At 35.8% G+C, this 15889-nt stretch overlaps 1 protein-coding gene across 1 annotated transcript in view; it reads right to left on the reverse strand.

Annotated features, from left to right (window-relative positions):
- LOC149178772 (DEA(D/H)-box RNA helicase family protein) overlaps positions 1-15889 on the reverse strand; it is a 288841-nt gene that overhangs the window by 88825 nt on the left and 184127 nt on the right. The window contains exons 12-18 of the mRNA XM_089420426.1: positions 12790-12886; positions 11491-11609; positions 11357-11399; positions 11118-11219; positions 2004-2105; positions 1800-1889; positions 1145-1428 (exon numbers count right to left, since the gene is read on the reverse strand). Of these exons, the coding sequence (XP_089276552.1) occupies positions 1145-1428; positions 1800-1889; positions 2004-2105; positions 11118-11219; positions 11357-11399; positions 11491-11609; positions 12790-12886 (837 nt within the window). The remainder of the gene's footprint in view (positions 1-1144; positions 1429-1799; positions 1890-2003; positions 2106-11117; positions 11220-11356; positions 11400-11490; positions 11610-12789; positions 12887-15889) is intronic.

A 15889-nucleotide genomic window follows, 5' to 3' on the forward strand; every position in this document is an offset into this window, starting at 1 on the left:
AGATTGCCAAGATGAAGCTCTCAAGGGACAAGGCATGGCCCGACCAATCACAATGAATATAAACTCAAAAGACAAGACACCAGGTCTGGGAAGCCTAACAATGGTCTCACATGAATTTTTACAACACTTTGACTTGTGACCTTGGACTTACAATGGTGATAAATTGCGTCTGAAAAAGATTATGTACCCCACTGATGGAGGGGTAACATAGTGCATCTCTCTCAAAGTCAAAAATAGCTTCATCAACACTTCTTCAAAGAAAGCATCAAAAATGAAGAACAAATCTATCAAAATGTCTTAGACGTCACTTAATTGAAATAACACTATAAAATTTGAAATTTTGGAAGATGTATTATTTCTTCAAAGAAACTACTATTCACTGACTTGTCATGAAGCCCCAAGCTACATTCCATAGGAAGCTGGGCCTCCCACCAGCCACACCAAAACATGTTATCACTTGGAATAGAAATTTAGTCCCAAGAATCTTAACACTAAGGGAAAGTACTAATGTCACTGCACACAATCCTCCAGTTTCGCCTAGTGTTTTTTAAATTTTTAGCCTCAAGGGGGAATCCCTGGTGACATGAAGTCAAAAATCTTCAACTGAAACTTCAAACCTACAAAATATACTTGGTGAAATCTCCAAAATAGTTCAAATTTCGGCTAATAACTGCTTGATAATAAATACAACTCAGATTTACTTGTTTAGATATCAAATCAGCTTTAACCTTTGCCAAATCTGAAATAATACACTACACATCTACATCAGCCTTCCTTGTCTTTCAAGGATGAATAAATGGTATCTAAAGTTAAAAGAAATGTAACAAAAGCTTATAATATAATTCCACAATCAAAGCTAACAAAAAAATTTGAGAATAGTATGGGGTCTGCATTAATAAGCAGAACATTATGCCAGAATAACTTGTTATCAGTGAGTGCTTATAACATAAACCAACAATGAAAGCTCTGTTTGAATGATTTCATGTCTGAAAGATAACACTGGCAATCTCAAAAATACGGAAAGGAAATAGAGTCAACTGATTTATCTATTCAAGTCCTGCTGTACTGCATCGACAACAGAGTAGTTTCACCTCTTCACACTAAAATGGAATATTTCAAAGTCTACCAGAAAGTGAACCCATACCTTGACTTGCTTTTGAATGCATTCTTTGACTTCTTTTTCCCTCCACCACCCATTGAGCCACCTGTGTTAGTACTCCCTTTCTTTTTGGCACTCATATCACCTTGGAACAGATCCTCCATTTCTTCTTTACGTCCCTTATCCCTCCGAAGTTTCTTTGAAGGAGCTTTCTTGAAGAACTTACCAGCTTCGCGTGACTTCTCAGCAGCCTTGCTAGCTTTCGCTCGGCGATATGCAAGCTCAACTACAGACTTTCCAACTTTCTCCCCATTACCATTCTCGGATCCCTGTACGAAGTAATCAGGTATCACTGACCAAAAAATCACAAAATAACTATACCCTGCACTATAATTTAGCCAAAAATAAAATCTAGAATCACATGCATTATTACACTCACTAATGATCACCCCATAGAATTGTTGTCTTAGGTCATTTTTAAAAAGAGACAATTCTTGAAGTAACATTCAAGATCCTTGTATCCAAAAAAAAATAATAGAAAAAAGTGCAGAGCATGTATAGTTCAAGGTCAAAAACATGAAAACCGCATACTATATTTTTTAAGCAATAGCAGTTCAGGATTGAAGCTGTAAATTGCACACATTAATGCATGCATAAATGAAAAATTATCATCTAAAGGAAAATAGAACATAAAATAAACCTTCATATGACCATTGGTATTTTCCTCCTCATCTTCTAGCATCTGTCGAGCAGCTTCTAATTTCCTCCGCTTTTTCCGTGGCAGATTTTTCTGCCAAAGACACATGCAATGTAACCAAAATGACCTAGTAAAGGAATCAAAGTCGACAAAAAAATGATGAAAAAACAGTGTGCTCTCGTATCTAGAATTTCTAGCAAATCACACCTCATGCTCAAGTCGTCTTTTCTCTTTCCTTTTTAAATCATCTGCTTCTTGCACACTGGTAACCTTTTTAACAGATGTGGTTTGTGTACTCTCTTTTGATTCCTGCAGATAACCATTCAATCATATCATTGTCAAAAATTGCTTCAAATAAAAGTTCAAATTGCTGTCAACTAGTTAATGTATAACAAACAACAAGTATAAAACGATCTGCCAATTGCAGATAGGCATAAGCATTCATTCATTCATACAAATACACACACATAGATGCAGAAAAGTAGTATGTGAAACAATATATATCGAAGTGTGCCCCAGAATGTCTTCTTATTACTCCTTATTTCAGCAATTACAACTGCTTACAGCAGGTATTAAGAGGGGAGGTAGTTACACCATATAAATTGAAATGAGATGTCAGTTAAGTTGCCTGTTGGTTGTCAACTGACCAGATATCCAACATGCAATACAGCCAACATCAGCCATGGCAGAACATGTGATGCATCAATAGCCCACAAACAACTTTCTTGGTTTCTTTTCTTTCTTCTTACCAAGGGATTGGGTCCTTGTTTTTTCCTTACCCCATGCCTTCTTATGCTTTGTCAAATGACAGAATCAAATGACTTCACCAAATCCTCAATGTTTTCTTCAAGTTCTAAATCCTCCAACTTGATAAGGACTCTGTTTATCAGATCATTTTGCTAGTTTTCGTGTTGTGGAGGTAACTTCTTACCTATTTACCAGATGAATTTTGTGACAGTGTTCATCCACAACTGAAAATATACAAGACCATTATGTCTGGAAACAGCTGCTTCAACAAAGTGTCGTCAAGTCAAGCGAGTGTTGGATCTTGCTATCATGGCCAAGTTTATTTCTAACTTACAAGAAATTCTCAATCTCATATAAATGGAATTAACAAAGTCAAGGCATTTGTTGAAACATTCTTCTTCTGTAGTGTTATGTTTTGCTAGCTAGTGTGCAAAGAATAAAGCATACTTGCAACTGACTCAGATTTTTACAAGGGAAACTTGAGGCTAATCTAATGGGGGTACTCTCTGTATAACCATATAATTTAACAAAGATGCAAACTAAATGGCTTTCCCCTTTGACAGACACACAGACATTCTGGACTATCAAAATAGCCAGATGCTCACACCAATTGTATTTAATGTTGATTTGAACTACATTTTGGATGACATCTAAGATTCCCAAGGGAAGATTGAAAACGCTAGCAAAGAGTGTTAGGCAAACGAAAACTATAGAGGCATTCCACATTGTGATTTTATCCATAATTCACCAATACAAACGCTCTTACAATTCTTACCCTTATCATCTCTTATATTTTTTAGACTGTTGTTGTGTTACAGCTTGCAAAAGATACCTAGTCATCATTATTAAGTAATCCAGTCAAAGAGTGAATGTGCTGTTGTTTATCTTGATTCACTCATGTAACCAAAGTTTGCACTCATGCATGCAACTAATCAAGAACTTAGTCAACACCTCATGGACTCAAAACACTACTCTTCAGAGTGTCCCAAGAATTTAATCAATCTTGCTTTTGTAATGTTCGTTGCCTTGTCTCTCCATTATTCTTTATTCTGATTATGTTGTTTTCCTCAAATCAAAAGACTTTCCCCTCCCATGCAAGCCCTAACCTTGCTTGTCAGTTAACGTAGGGTATATTGACAAGCCTCTCAACTTGAACTTACTTATAGGTCCATAACAAATAAATTTTTAGAGTTGCAAGTGATCAATTCTTTGTCTACTTCAAAATTTTGCTGCTTGCACTAATCACTTGACAAAACCTCTTGTTAAAACTCAATGTATTGCTCTTCCTCAATGGTTGTTTTTGTAAGTGGTTGGTTCATTTATTTCGTCATCTACTTTCATTTAAATCTCCTAATACCAGCCCAGATTTATTTTGTCACGGCAATTATTTATCCCATCAATTTATTTAATTAAAAAAAAAATCATGAATTACCAAAAATAAAATCACCGGTATTTGAACATCTAGAAATATATGCAGTGGAAATAAATCGGAGAGATCAATCACACATTGCAATAGAAATATTTCACCCACAACAATTCTCCGTCATTTATTAATCTGGAAAATCTGGGTTTCAACCCACAGAGAATTTACAAAGAAAAGATACAATGACTGGAATCTATTGGCCCCACTGGAATAATTCGGCCCAAGGAAAATCGGCCAACTGGAAATCGACCTTTGAAAGAATTCAGCCTAAAGAAAATTGGCCCACCTTGTTGACATACTGAAAGGAAGGGGTTGAATCAGTATTTCACTTTTTCTTCCAATTTAGTATCACAAAGCATTAATCAATAACATCACATCAAAAGTACACAAGATTGATACTAACAATTTATTTATATCTTTAAGGAAGCTACAATTTTCAGTTTTACCAGCCACTACTAGAAAGAGCTACAACCCCTAATAATTTCTCAGCCACTACTGGAAGGAGCTGCGACCCTAATAATTTACTAGCCACTACTGGAAGGAAGCAAAAACCTCTTGAAGGAAGCAACAACTTCCTTCCCTAGCACCACCCTGCCATCCTTAATAATAAAAGATAGAACAAGAATTTTGGGCTCCCATACCAGGGATAGTGACCCAATTACAACACTGAACAAACTCAACAATTATACAATCTTGTCACTGTCCTTTCTCAACTAATGTTGTTCATCAACTGATGTCTCACTGTATCATCATCAATGAACTTGTACTCATGCAAATTCACGTCCCTAAGCTAATTTCTCAAATACAACTCAATGCACCTTTCATCTGCCTTATGATCAGCTTCTAACTGCCTCAACCTCTGCCTAAGACAACACACGATCATAACCTCAGATTATCCTCAAAAGTGTCCTCAAATTAGGCCTCATAATAGTGCCTGGACAGTTTAATGTACAGGCTTCTCCATGCCCAAACCAGAACTTTAATTAGGCCTCCAATAGGACCTCGGAACAGGCCTGATTTGCACCTCAACCAGATCTGGAAACTCGGCCCCGAACAGGCTTCTTGGGTGCCCTGAAACTTGGCCTAGATAAGCCTTTCTTCTGCTGCCAGAACGAGACAATTCATCCTCACTCTGCAGCCTGACTTCCCCTTCTCACCCGGCCAGCACAGGCCAGATCTCCACCCCTCTGCCTGTGGCCTAAACAGGCCCTTTCTCTGGGGTCTCACGGCTCCAACATTGGCCTTATGCCTGCAGCCTCCTTCCACTGGCACTGGACAATTTGCAAGCTATGATGTGATTAGAGACAGGGGGTCTAAGAAGCCCTATTCTTATTGGGCAACTCACGGGGCAACATGCCCTCCTCTACAGCAGTTAGCCATTCGGTCTACCTTGGAAATTTGGTCTGCCTTGGAAATTCGATCTACCCTGGAAATTCGGTCTGCGTCAGAGACTGTGTCTGCCTCAAAAATTCGGTCTACCTTAAAGATTCAAACTGCCTCAGATAAGTAGATCTAGCCATAAACACGATCTGCCCATAAACTCAATATGTTATCTCTCTCTCATTCGCATGAACAAAAGAATATGTATGTGAAAGAGTGATCCGAATTGATTTCCCAAGAGGAAGATGACAAGTGTCTATATATACTGCCTTAATGGGCTCAAATAGGTGTTTCGAAGGGTCAGGCCGACTCGAAGCATTGGGGCTGACCAACTTGATCTTCTTGGTGACAAAAAAATTAATTTCAAAATTAATTTTTCCCTCCTTCTGAAGCTGAATTCAATTCGTGTTTCCCATTTTTCATAAATTTGGACGGCTAAAATAATATTATGAAACCGACCATAGCTACAAAATTCAACAAATGTTCGTGTGATAACACCTGCAAATCTGCAATATGGTGTTCTTATTTCACCTAGGCTTGGAAACTCAAATCAACAATTCTCTTGGTGAAATTTCTCGAAGCCTAGATGATATCCATTCTTTTAACCTAGCAACAAGTAATGATTGGGAAACCTATGATGGATTACCTGGAGTGTTAAAGATCTCTCTTGAAGCAGAGGTATCCCCATATTCTACAGCTCTTCCTAAGCCCCGAAAAAATCTAGGGTGACAACAGTTCTACATCAGATTTAGGCTCCCACTCCAAAAGGAAGAAAACTTATCAGATGTAAATGGGTGTATATATCTAATTATGCATTAGATTAAAGATTTGAAAAACATAATGTCCAATTAGTTTCCAAAGGCCTTTCTTCGGTATAAAGAATTGACTATACTGAGATCTTTGCCCCTATAGCCAAAATGAATTCCCCCCTCCTTGTTCTACCCCTTGCAGCTTCATAGAAATGGGAAATCCATCAAATGGATGTTAAATCCACCTTCTTGCATTAGGATTTGCAAAAAGAATTCTCCACAGAACAACCTCCCAGCTATATTCAGAATGACTCTAATCTTGTTTATTGCTTTAATAAATCTCTCTATGGCCTTATGCAAGCCCCCTGTGCTTGGAATGATAAAATGGATAGCCTTCTCCTTTACACCGACTTAACACTTAATTTATATGTTGATGACCATACATTCCTTAATAGTGACCCCAAACATTTAACCCGTTTGAAATCCAATCTTAGGAAGAAATTTGAAATGTTGGATAGAGAATATTTGCATATTTTTATCGACCTTCATGTCTTGCAAACCAAGAAAGAAATTTCACTTTTAAGTCTAAGTATACATGTGACATGCTATGTTGCTTTCACAAGAAAATGACAGTAAAACATCCGCGTCTTCTTTCCAGAGTTGAGTCAAACTTGCTGCCAACTATATCTGAAGTATAAAACTTTTGGATAAACAGAAATATATATAGAAATAATGTATTAATAAAAGAATAGATAGATGATGCTGATTTACACTGGGTTGCCTGGCTTATATACCGCCATGGGCACCCTTTGGGAAAGGGCATGGTCTTATGATCGTGCCCTTTCGTCTAATTAAAATTAAAATTAAATAATAACCTAATCTAACTAATTTTTTACATAACATTGCCTTCCTCTCGAAAGAATGATTTGTCCTCAAAGCATAAGTAACGACGGATGTTGTTGAAGAATGATTCATTCTCCCAGAAAACGTCTTCTTCGGGTAAGCCCTTCCACTTGATCAGATATTCTAAGATGATCAAGGTCTCACATTTTAAAAGGTCTTGGATTAATCTCTCAAGTTTCGTTTTTTGGTGATGTGGATATCGGTATGGCTTGATGTTGACAGGGTCTGATCTTGCCTTGACTTCTATTGTATGCTCAATTTCCCTATTAGGCTGCATCTTCATAGGTAGGTCTTGAAATACTTTTTCATGCTTCCGAATCAGATCTTGTATCTCTGATTCTTCTCTGGTCATATTTATCCTTGCAACATTGTTTTTTTCGTTTCCATCGAATTTAGGCATCTCGACTTTTGCCCGTTGCTGGTATGTTGCTACTGGTTGAGGGAAAAAAGGGTGTTGATTAGTAAAGTTATCCCAGAGTTGCTTGTTTGTAAAGGCTGTGTTACTTGCTTCTTGGTGGGGTATCGCTGATTTTTTTGGGGATTCAACTTTGTCATGAGAGTATGTGGACTTAGTGGAATCTAACGAGATGTGTTCTTGATTTTCTTCACCATCTTTTAATAGCTCTTCGGGTGTACAATTCGACTTTTTACACAGACTTTTCAGCATTGTTAAGACTTCTCTGAAGTTTACTTCTGTTTGAACATGTTGACTTTCCATCTTTATCTCTATTCGATTTGTCGTATCTTCAAGATTTTTGATTTTGTCCGCTTGCTCCTCAAGCTTGCTCTCGACTTCATTTAATCTTTTACTGACCTCGTCGTGGTTGTTATTTATCTTTTGCTCTGCATCCAACAACCTTTTTTGGAAATCCGCCATTGTCATTGTCGACATTGAGCGGGTTTGCGGGGGCGTGTATTTATTTGCCAGCTAAAATATTTTTCCTCCCTATTTTTTTTTTTTTCTCTCTATTAGCTAAAATAAATTTTATACATATAAATTTTAATTAATTAAAATAAATTTAATTAATTAAATTAACATACATATATATAACTTTTAATTAATTAAATTATATATATATATATAAAACTTTTTAATTAATTAAAATAATTTTAATTAATTAAATTAACTTTTTATATATATAAAACTTATAACTAAATTAAATTATGTGTTATATATAACATATATATAATTATATTATATATTATATATATATTTTTAATATTATATATAAACAAATGTTATATATATATATATTATATATAATATACGGCACGTTATATTTGAAAATATTTCAAAGTGTTTGTCGACCGTCACGTCCTTTCTTTCACTGTTCTGAAAAACACGTTATAATTACTTTATACGTATATCATAAACGTCTGGACAGTCTTCCGGCAATTCACAGCAATGTTATGTAAAAAATTAGTTAGATTAGGTTTCAATTTCGTTCAGGTGTTACGCAGTTTTCCAAGGATGGCTACAGGTCAACGGTGGTGTGAACAGGTGACAATGCGTGGACACGAGTGCGGAACAAGTGAGCGGAAGAACCTTTAGCTGTGCTATAGTGAGCCCAGGAGCGACTCGCTCTGATACCAGATGAAGTATAAAACTTCTGGATAAACAGAAATATATATAGAAATAATTTATTAATAAAAGAATAGATAGATGATGCTGATTTACACTGGGTTGCCTGGCTTATATACCGCCATGGGCACCCTTTGGGAAAGGGCATGGTCTTATGATCGTGCCCTTTCGTCTAATTAAAATTAAAATTAAATAATAACCTAATCTAACTAATTTTTTACATAACAATATCACACCCAAAGTAGCTGCCACTTTGTTTCATTCATGTAAACTTTTGTATTTCACTCATACCCATCCTAATATTTCCCTTGTTGTTGTCTTTTTACCCAACAAATGCAAACAACCCATGAGAGCCACTGTAAAGCAGCAAAGAGGGTATTTTAGTATATATGAGATACAGTTCAGTTTGGAATGTAGTATAGTTCAAATGGGACTCCTTTGTTGGCTGGTTTCACCGATTCTGATTGGGTCAGCAACCCTGATGATCAGAAGTCTACTACAGGTTATGTTTTCAGTCTTGGTTTCGAACTTGTCATGAACTTGTCAGAAACAATGTGTCTCGCTCTTTCTTCAACAAAAACAGAGTATTGAGCAATGAGCAATAGTTAGCACAAGTCCAGAAGTCCTGTGGCTTTGACAGATCCTTTCAGAGTTTGGATTCCATCAGCAAGATCTGACCACACTCCGATGTGACAAACAAAGTACCATTCAACTTACCAAAGATCTATTTCAGCATCAAAACAGCAAACAAATTGAGCTACACATGCACTTTATCAAAATATTTCTTTAGGATCACATTCTCAAAATGCTCTACAGATGTTTAAGTTGCAGACACAAAATCTCGTATAGAAGCAAAGTTTTCTGAAATTTGATCCATGGTAAGATTTAAAGAAATTTTCAATAAAGGAGAATAGGGTCCAATGCGTCCTTTCTTCTCCTATTACATCACATTTGTAAATCTTTCAATCCTATGCCAAATTGTTCTCAAGGGGGGCATGTTAGCATATTTAAACAATTAGGAGTTATTTAAGTCCTCAACTTGGTCTAATGCGTGTTTAAGTAAAGTGTGTTTCTTAGTTTGCTTTTGTAACCATCTTGATTATGTTCAAAACATAAATTGATCCAATGCTTCATCTTCTCCTCAATAATAATGACACTAATGATCTGTGGCTCAACAACCGCTTGGTCCATGATCTCTTGTTAAAGAGCATGGAGGACCATCTGCTAATGATGGATTGTGAGAGATTCATATGTAAACTATTTTCTTTTCTGCTTTAACATAATGCTTATCAAGAGACCTTGTTGGTTCGGGCCATGTACTGTTTTCTTCTTTGAAGGTTTTAACTTTTAACCACAAATACACTGGTGTACTGATATTTTATCTTTTTGTGTGTGGCCTCTTTAAAGTATTCAACCTGCGTGGATATACCCTTCTTATCAAACAGAGCACAGTCTAGAAGCAAAGGATTGCAGCAAGGTCCATGGCCACAGCAAGAGCATTGAGAGAAGACTGTATTTGTCCAACATAGAAACCAGGTGAATGCTATCTTGTGCAATATATTTAACTGCTCAGTACTGGAACTACCAACAAGAATTCGATAAACATCTCTATTTGAAGCAGTCAACCTGCAAACATCCTATATTCTATCAGAAATTCAGAATATTCAATAGACCAACAATCCATGCCGTTCAAGATGACCGAAAATAACAGTGCATGATGCATATTTGATATAAAAGATTAGGGTTCACATTGTCTGTACGGTTGCAACGAATAATATGTGCACATTATCACATAAATTTTAAAAGTTAAATTGACATGGAAATATTTCAGACTCTAATTTCACTTGGTCAATGATTTCTAGTTCTAATATGTAAACAATTTTTAGGCATACATGTTTTGATTGAACACATGACATGTCATTAGGACATAGGCTTCAAAATTGTTTCCACAATTAAAACCAGAAATCAATGACAATATGTCCACCTTTGGAAGACCCTATTCCAATATCTATTAATCTGTGAAGATACATACCGATTGGCATTGCCACATACTGTTTAATCAATGTGCTGTAGCCTGTACATACATATGCATTTTAGAGAATAAAGCTATGTTGTTAAAGCAAATGGTGTGCTAAGTTTTCATAGAATAGCCTTGAATTCCAAATGCTAAAGCTGATTAATTGGAGAGCTGGTTCAGAAATTACTGCCAACAGGGTTACTAAATTAGGCACAAGCAAGCCATGATTACAGAAATCTGAGTCTTTTCATGTTCTTTGCATGTTGACTCCTGGCTCAACAAAATGCATAAGATGGAATTCCTAAAAAGAGGAATGACAGTCTGTCAGGCTATGATTCAGTGTGGTTCAGTGGTTGAGAAGGCATCACCATGCTAAGGATGCGGGTTCAAACCCCAATAGCCATAGACCAATAGACATTAAGTTACCGGTTGACGTTGACAGTGCTTCATCCACGGCAATCGTTCAACATAAAAAAAAAACAGACATGATATGATAACAATTAAAAAAGCTAAGCTTTACCTTAGATGCTTTTGCAAGTTTTTTTCTATCCCTTTCCGATTCAAACCAGGTTCTTTTAGGGCGTGAATAAATTTCATCCTTATGTTCAACCATATTTTGTGCCTGCCAGATTCTCCAAAAAGTTAACAAATAGTTGTCAATGCAAATGCAGACTCTAGGATTATCAGTAACAAAGCTCACCAATGTTGAAATAGCAAGTTCACATGCAGCTTATATTATAACATAAGACCATGCAATACCTTATTGGCCTCCATCTCTGCTTTCCTAAGTGCCCTCTCTTCCCTGCAACCACAAAAAAGGTATTAACTATTGTCAATTTCCACAAAAGAAAATATATCTATTGCCAACAGATATGAAGGTTATATTTCACAACCTCTCTTCTTGAATGATTGAAGCAACATCATCCTCCATTTGTTCAATATTCTGACACCACTTAGCAATGGACTGTTCTGCAACTACCCTGCTCAGGAGCTTAGAGCCAGCTCTTTTTGCCTGCAACAAACCAATAACAATTTCATGCATAAAACATCCAGGTCAAAGACATTAGCCATGCTCTCCCTTGCAACCAAGACTGCAGCTCCTGAAACCAAGAACATTACAGACAATTCTAATTCCAGAATATGCAAGTGCACTGATTGTAAAACAGTTGCAAGGAACCATAAACTTTCAAGACCAAGAACATTACAGACAATTCTAATTCCAGAATATGCAAGTGCACTGATTGTAAAACAGTTGCAAGGAACCATAAACTTTCAAGACGAACATCGTCTTGAACATCTTATGCTCAGTTGGGCAACAAAAGTCAATTATTTACCTCATTAAGGCTTAAAAGACTTTTAAAAACATAAATCCTACTTTACCAAAAAATATGTAGAAATCCCATAAATGTCCTACAAAATGGAAATTTCAAAAATTTGAAGAAATTCCTGAGATGTACTTGGAAACTAATAGAATACAAAAGAGATCATAGAAAATTCAAATTATCCCAGCAGTGATTTCTAAACATCACAGCGGTAAAAAATTGCACAAACTGACAAAAAAAATTCAACAGGAAACTCAAACTTTTCAATTGTTTTTATTTCAGGGAAAACTAGCTTCGGTTGCAAATTGATATAACCATTAGGTTAAGCAACATGACGTTTGATATTCCTAACAGGAACCCAGTCAAGATGCTCTTCCTTGATAGGAATTGATCATGAAGAACGGTGAATTAATAACCTATACAATTAATTATAAGGCTATGCCCTTCAACATATTGAATATATAACTTTGGCAGTCTATCCATATCAAGGTCAATGGTGGAGTTAACAAGGAGGTTACTGCATAGTAGATCCTTAAATAGTATAAAGCAGAGGTCAAATACACTATGGTAGTTGTGTGAAAGAAGAGATGGCAGCGTAAAATTACTGTGTCATTGCCATAATATATGCCAAGAAATACAAATATGATAAATAACTTCTATTGTCTATATTTATATAGAAGCTTATACGTTAGCTCCAGATATCTTCACAATCAATATTCCACTGCTCAAATAATAGTCTGGACATCCATTGCAAGGAATATGACACTAAATGCCTCACAAAATGATATCTTAATCATCAAAAACTTGCACCGCATTCAAACTAAGAGTAAAAAAGAAAAGCCTTTTTAAGTAGGGTGAAATCAAACCAACCATAGCTTTCAAAAGACGGCGATCCCGTTCTGTAACAAAAGTGATGGCACAGCCTTCCTTACCAGCCCTTGCCGTTCTACCAACTCTATGAACATAGCTGTAATAAGGAAAGAAGAAAGAACTTATGCCAATATTTATGGTAAAGGAATAGTGACCAACGGGACTGGTAATTTACAATAGTTCATATATAGTCATTATTCACAAAAAGAGGGAAAAAAATGAGGGCGGAAGTAGCATGACCAATAAATAACAAAAGCCACACTCATTAACATTAAAAATATGAGTTCAACCAAACAAGACAAAAGGCAGAAAATAAATGGCTGACATCCAACCAATAAGCAAATCTTAATCCATGGAAATGATCGACTCAATTTCAACCATGGCATAATTTTGCCATGCTAACAAGAAGTAATCAAGAACTGCAACAGAAATAATAGTTAGTTTTGGTGCAGCTGTTAAATTTTCAATACCAGACAGATTTATTTATACCTCAAGAATTTTGATTCCCAGAATAATACTAGCTAAAACTTTAAATTGCTGGGAAATAAAATCATCGGTATTTAACTTCAAAAATAAAAATATTTGCAGCAGAAAAATAAAATCAGAGAGATCAATTACATCACAACAGTAAGTATACACCAATAACAATTTTTCTTCATTAAAATCCTTGGGAAAATATGTGCCTAGACCCACAGAGAAAAATATACAGAAATAACTTCAAAAATAAAAATATTTGCAGCGGAAAAATAAAATCAGAGAGATCAATCACATCACAACAGTAAGTATACACCAATAACAATTTTCCTTGATTAAAATCCTTGGGAAAATATGTGCCTAGACCCACAGATAAAAATATACATAAAAATGCACCACTGAAACCTGTAACTCCTTCCGACAGGAAAACTCGAACCAAGGAATTCAGACCACCTGAAAATCGGCAAGATTTCGTCCGTGGAGAAATTCGACCTCAACCACCAGCAAATCGGCCCTCTCCTTTCCTTCTCGTACAACCCTTGTGCACTAGATAAATCAGCCTCTCCACAACTCGGCCTCCACGAAATACTCTCAAAATTTCCCTGCACTCTTCCTCCCTTCCCTTTAGTCTAGCTAAGCCTCTCGCTCTAGAGAAAATCACTTACTCCACTTGTGTATCTTCATCTCTCCCTTAGACTTATTTTATAACTTCATTAAGCCAAATCCCTAACCCTAATCTCATAAGTGATTGACGATTGAGTTTAGACCTCGTCTCACTTGGGATCAACGGTTGAAATCATATCTAAGTCACTTAAATAATTAAATTATTTATACTTAGTACTTTGGCTTAATAGTACACAATAATTAATTGAATTTAATTATTGTATTTTTCCTAAGTTAGACTTAGGAAAGAAGTACCAAGAGAGGCAAATCAACCATCTCCTACATGCTAAGACACCAAGCTCATCTAGAAGACCTTCAGAAGCTACCAAGAAGTTCAACAGCAGTAATGCAAGATAATGTCCTAGAAAAAGGGACTTATATACCCCAATGCTTTAACTATCATTAATCTTCTAGATTGTTAAGTATGTGGAACTCACAACAAGAATATTTTCACACTTTGTGCCATAAATGAGGATGTCAAACAAAGGTCCTCAATAATCTACTGTTGCCTCATTGACTTTCAGAAGGCCTATAACTCTGTACAAGGCATTAACCCATTGAATGATTTCATATCTTTTGGGTACCTAAACTTCTAGTTTATGTTGTAGCACACCTTTATAAAGCTGTTTGGGCAGGTTTCCCACATCTTGTAGGTACTTGAGAATATTAGGATAACTATCGGTGTCAAATGGGATGTCCTCTCTACCCCACCCTCTCTGGAGTATATAAATAAACTAGATGAGTCCATCAATAATTTTACTCAGCCAAACAATGGCTGCCTAATTCACTAGCTCCTTATCTCACTCCCTTTATTCATAAATAATGTGGGATTTGAGCCAACATTCAAGAGGACATGAAGAGGTAATTTTGATGCTCTAGATCATTTTTGTGATTGAAGCAACAAAACTTAAGAGTGTTTGTGCTTTAATATAAAATACACAAAGGTATTTGTAAATAACATTTTATTGATATATAAAATGTACAAGGATGATTGAATGTTACAATGAGGGCCTAGCAGGCTTGCATATATACTTAGGCAGGTGCCCTTTCATGAATGGTCATGTCAAATAAGACATGCCTCTTCACTAACTACTCATTAATTAACTATAATTATAGTTATTATTTTTTCACTCTTATTTATTTTACTTTTATATAAATTGTATTTGTAACATTGCCTCTCTCTTCAAGAAGCTTTGTCCTCAAAGCTTAATCGCTAATAATTTCTTCCTTGCCCATGTCTTTCCTAGCATGTGTAAGTCATCGATACTATTGTCTTGGAATTTGATTTTATTTATTATATATAAATTAATTAATTAATTTTTAACAAAGATACTTTATAAACTTATTATTAAAATTCTTCCTTTTCTTTATATTTATGACTAATAGTCACCATAAAGATTCGTAAGGTTGTGTCCCTAGTGACAGTTGCACTCCAGCGTATAATATGGTTATGACAAATATGTTGAAGTTGTAATATCAATGCAGTTATATCATCCTATGATTCTCTATGGAATAAAGCGGTTTCTTCAGACAATAGGGCACGGGAATAAGGTCTGGAGATGCTTTCACCTAATAAATTTAGGGCTTTTTCGTCTGAAATGAAGATTCAGTGATTTAGAGATTCAAATTGGAGATTCGGGCGCAAATAGCTAAGTCTTTTCCATGCTTTATGCCAATTTTCCCCAATCATCTCAGGCAGCTTTTCTTCTTCGTCGGGAAAATAATGGCGAACTTGGGCAAGAAGTTCTTGAATTTCAGGCAAGGAGAGGAGGCGACGATAGTCTGGGATGACTTCCCATCTTGTGTATTGGGTACCCATAATTTCTGTGAAATATTGTCTCATCTGTTGAAATTTAGTCTGACACATCAGAAATCCCTACTGCATTATCTGGGTTATTTTCTCCTACTTGTTCTTTTCATTAACAAGTTATTTATAAATATAAATACTGAAAATAAACACAAA

Source organism: Pinus tabuliformis, chromosome 4_1 (genome assembly GCF_031772625.1).
Source record: "Pinus tabuliformis cultivar Carrire ecotype Pingquan chromosome 4_1, CPIR1, whole genome shotgun sequence".
NCBI lineage: Eukaryota > Viridiplantae > Streptophyta > Pinopsida > Pinales > Pinaceae > Pinus > Pinus tabuliformis.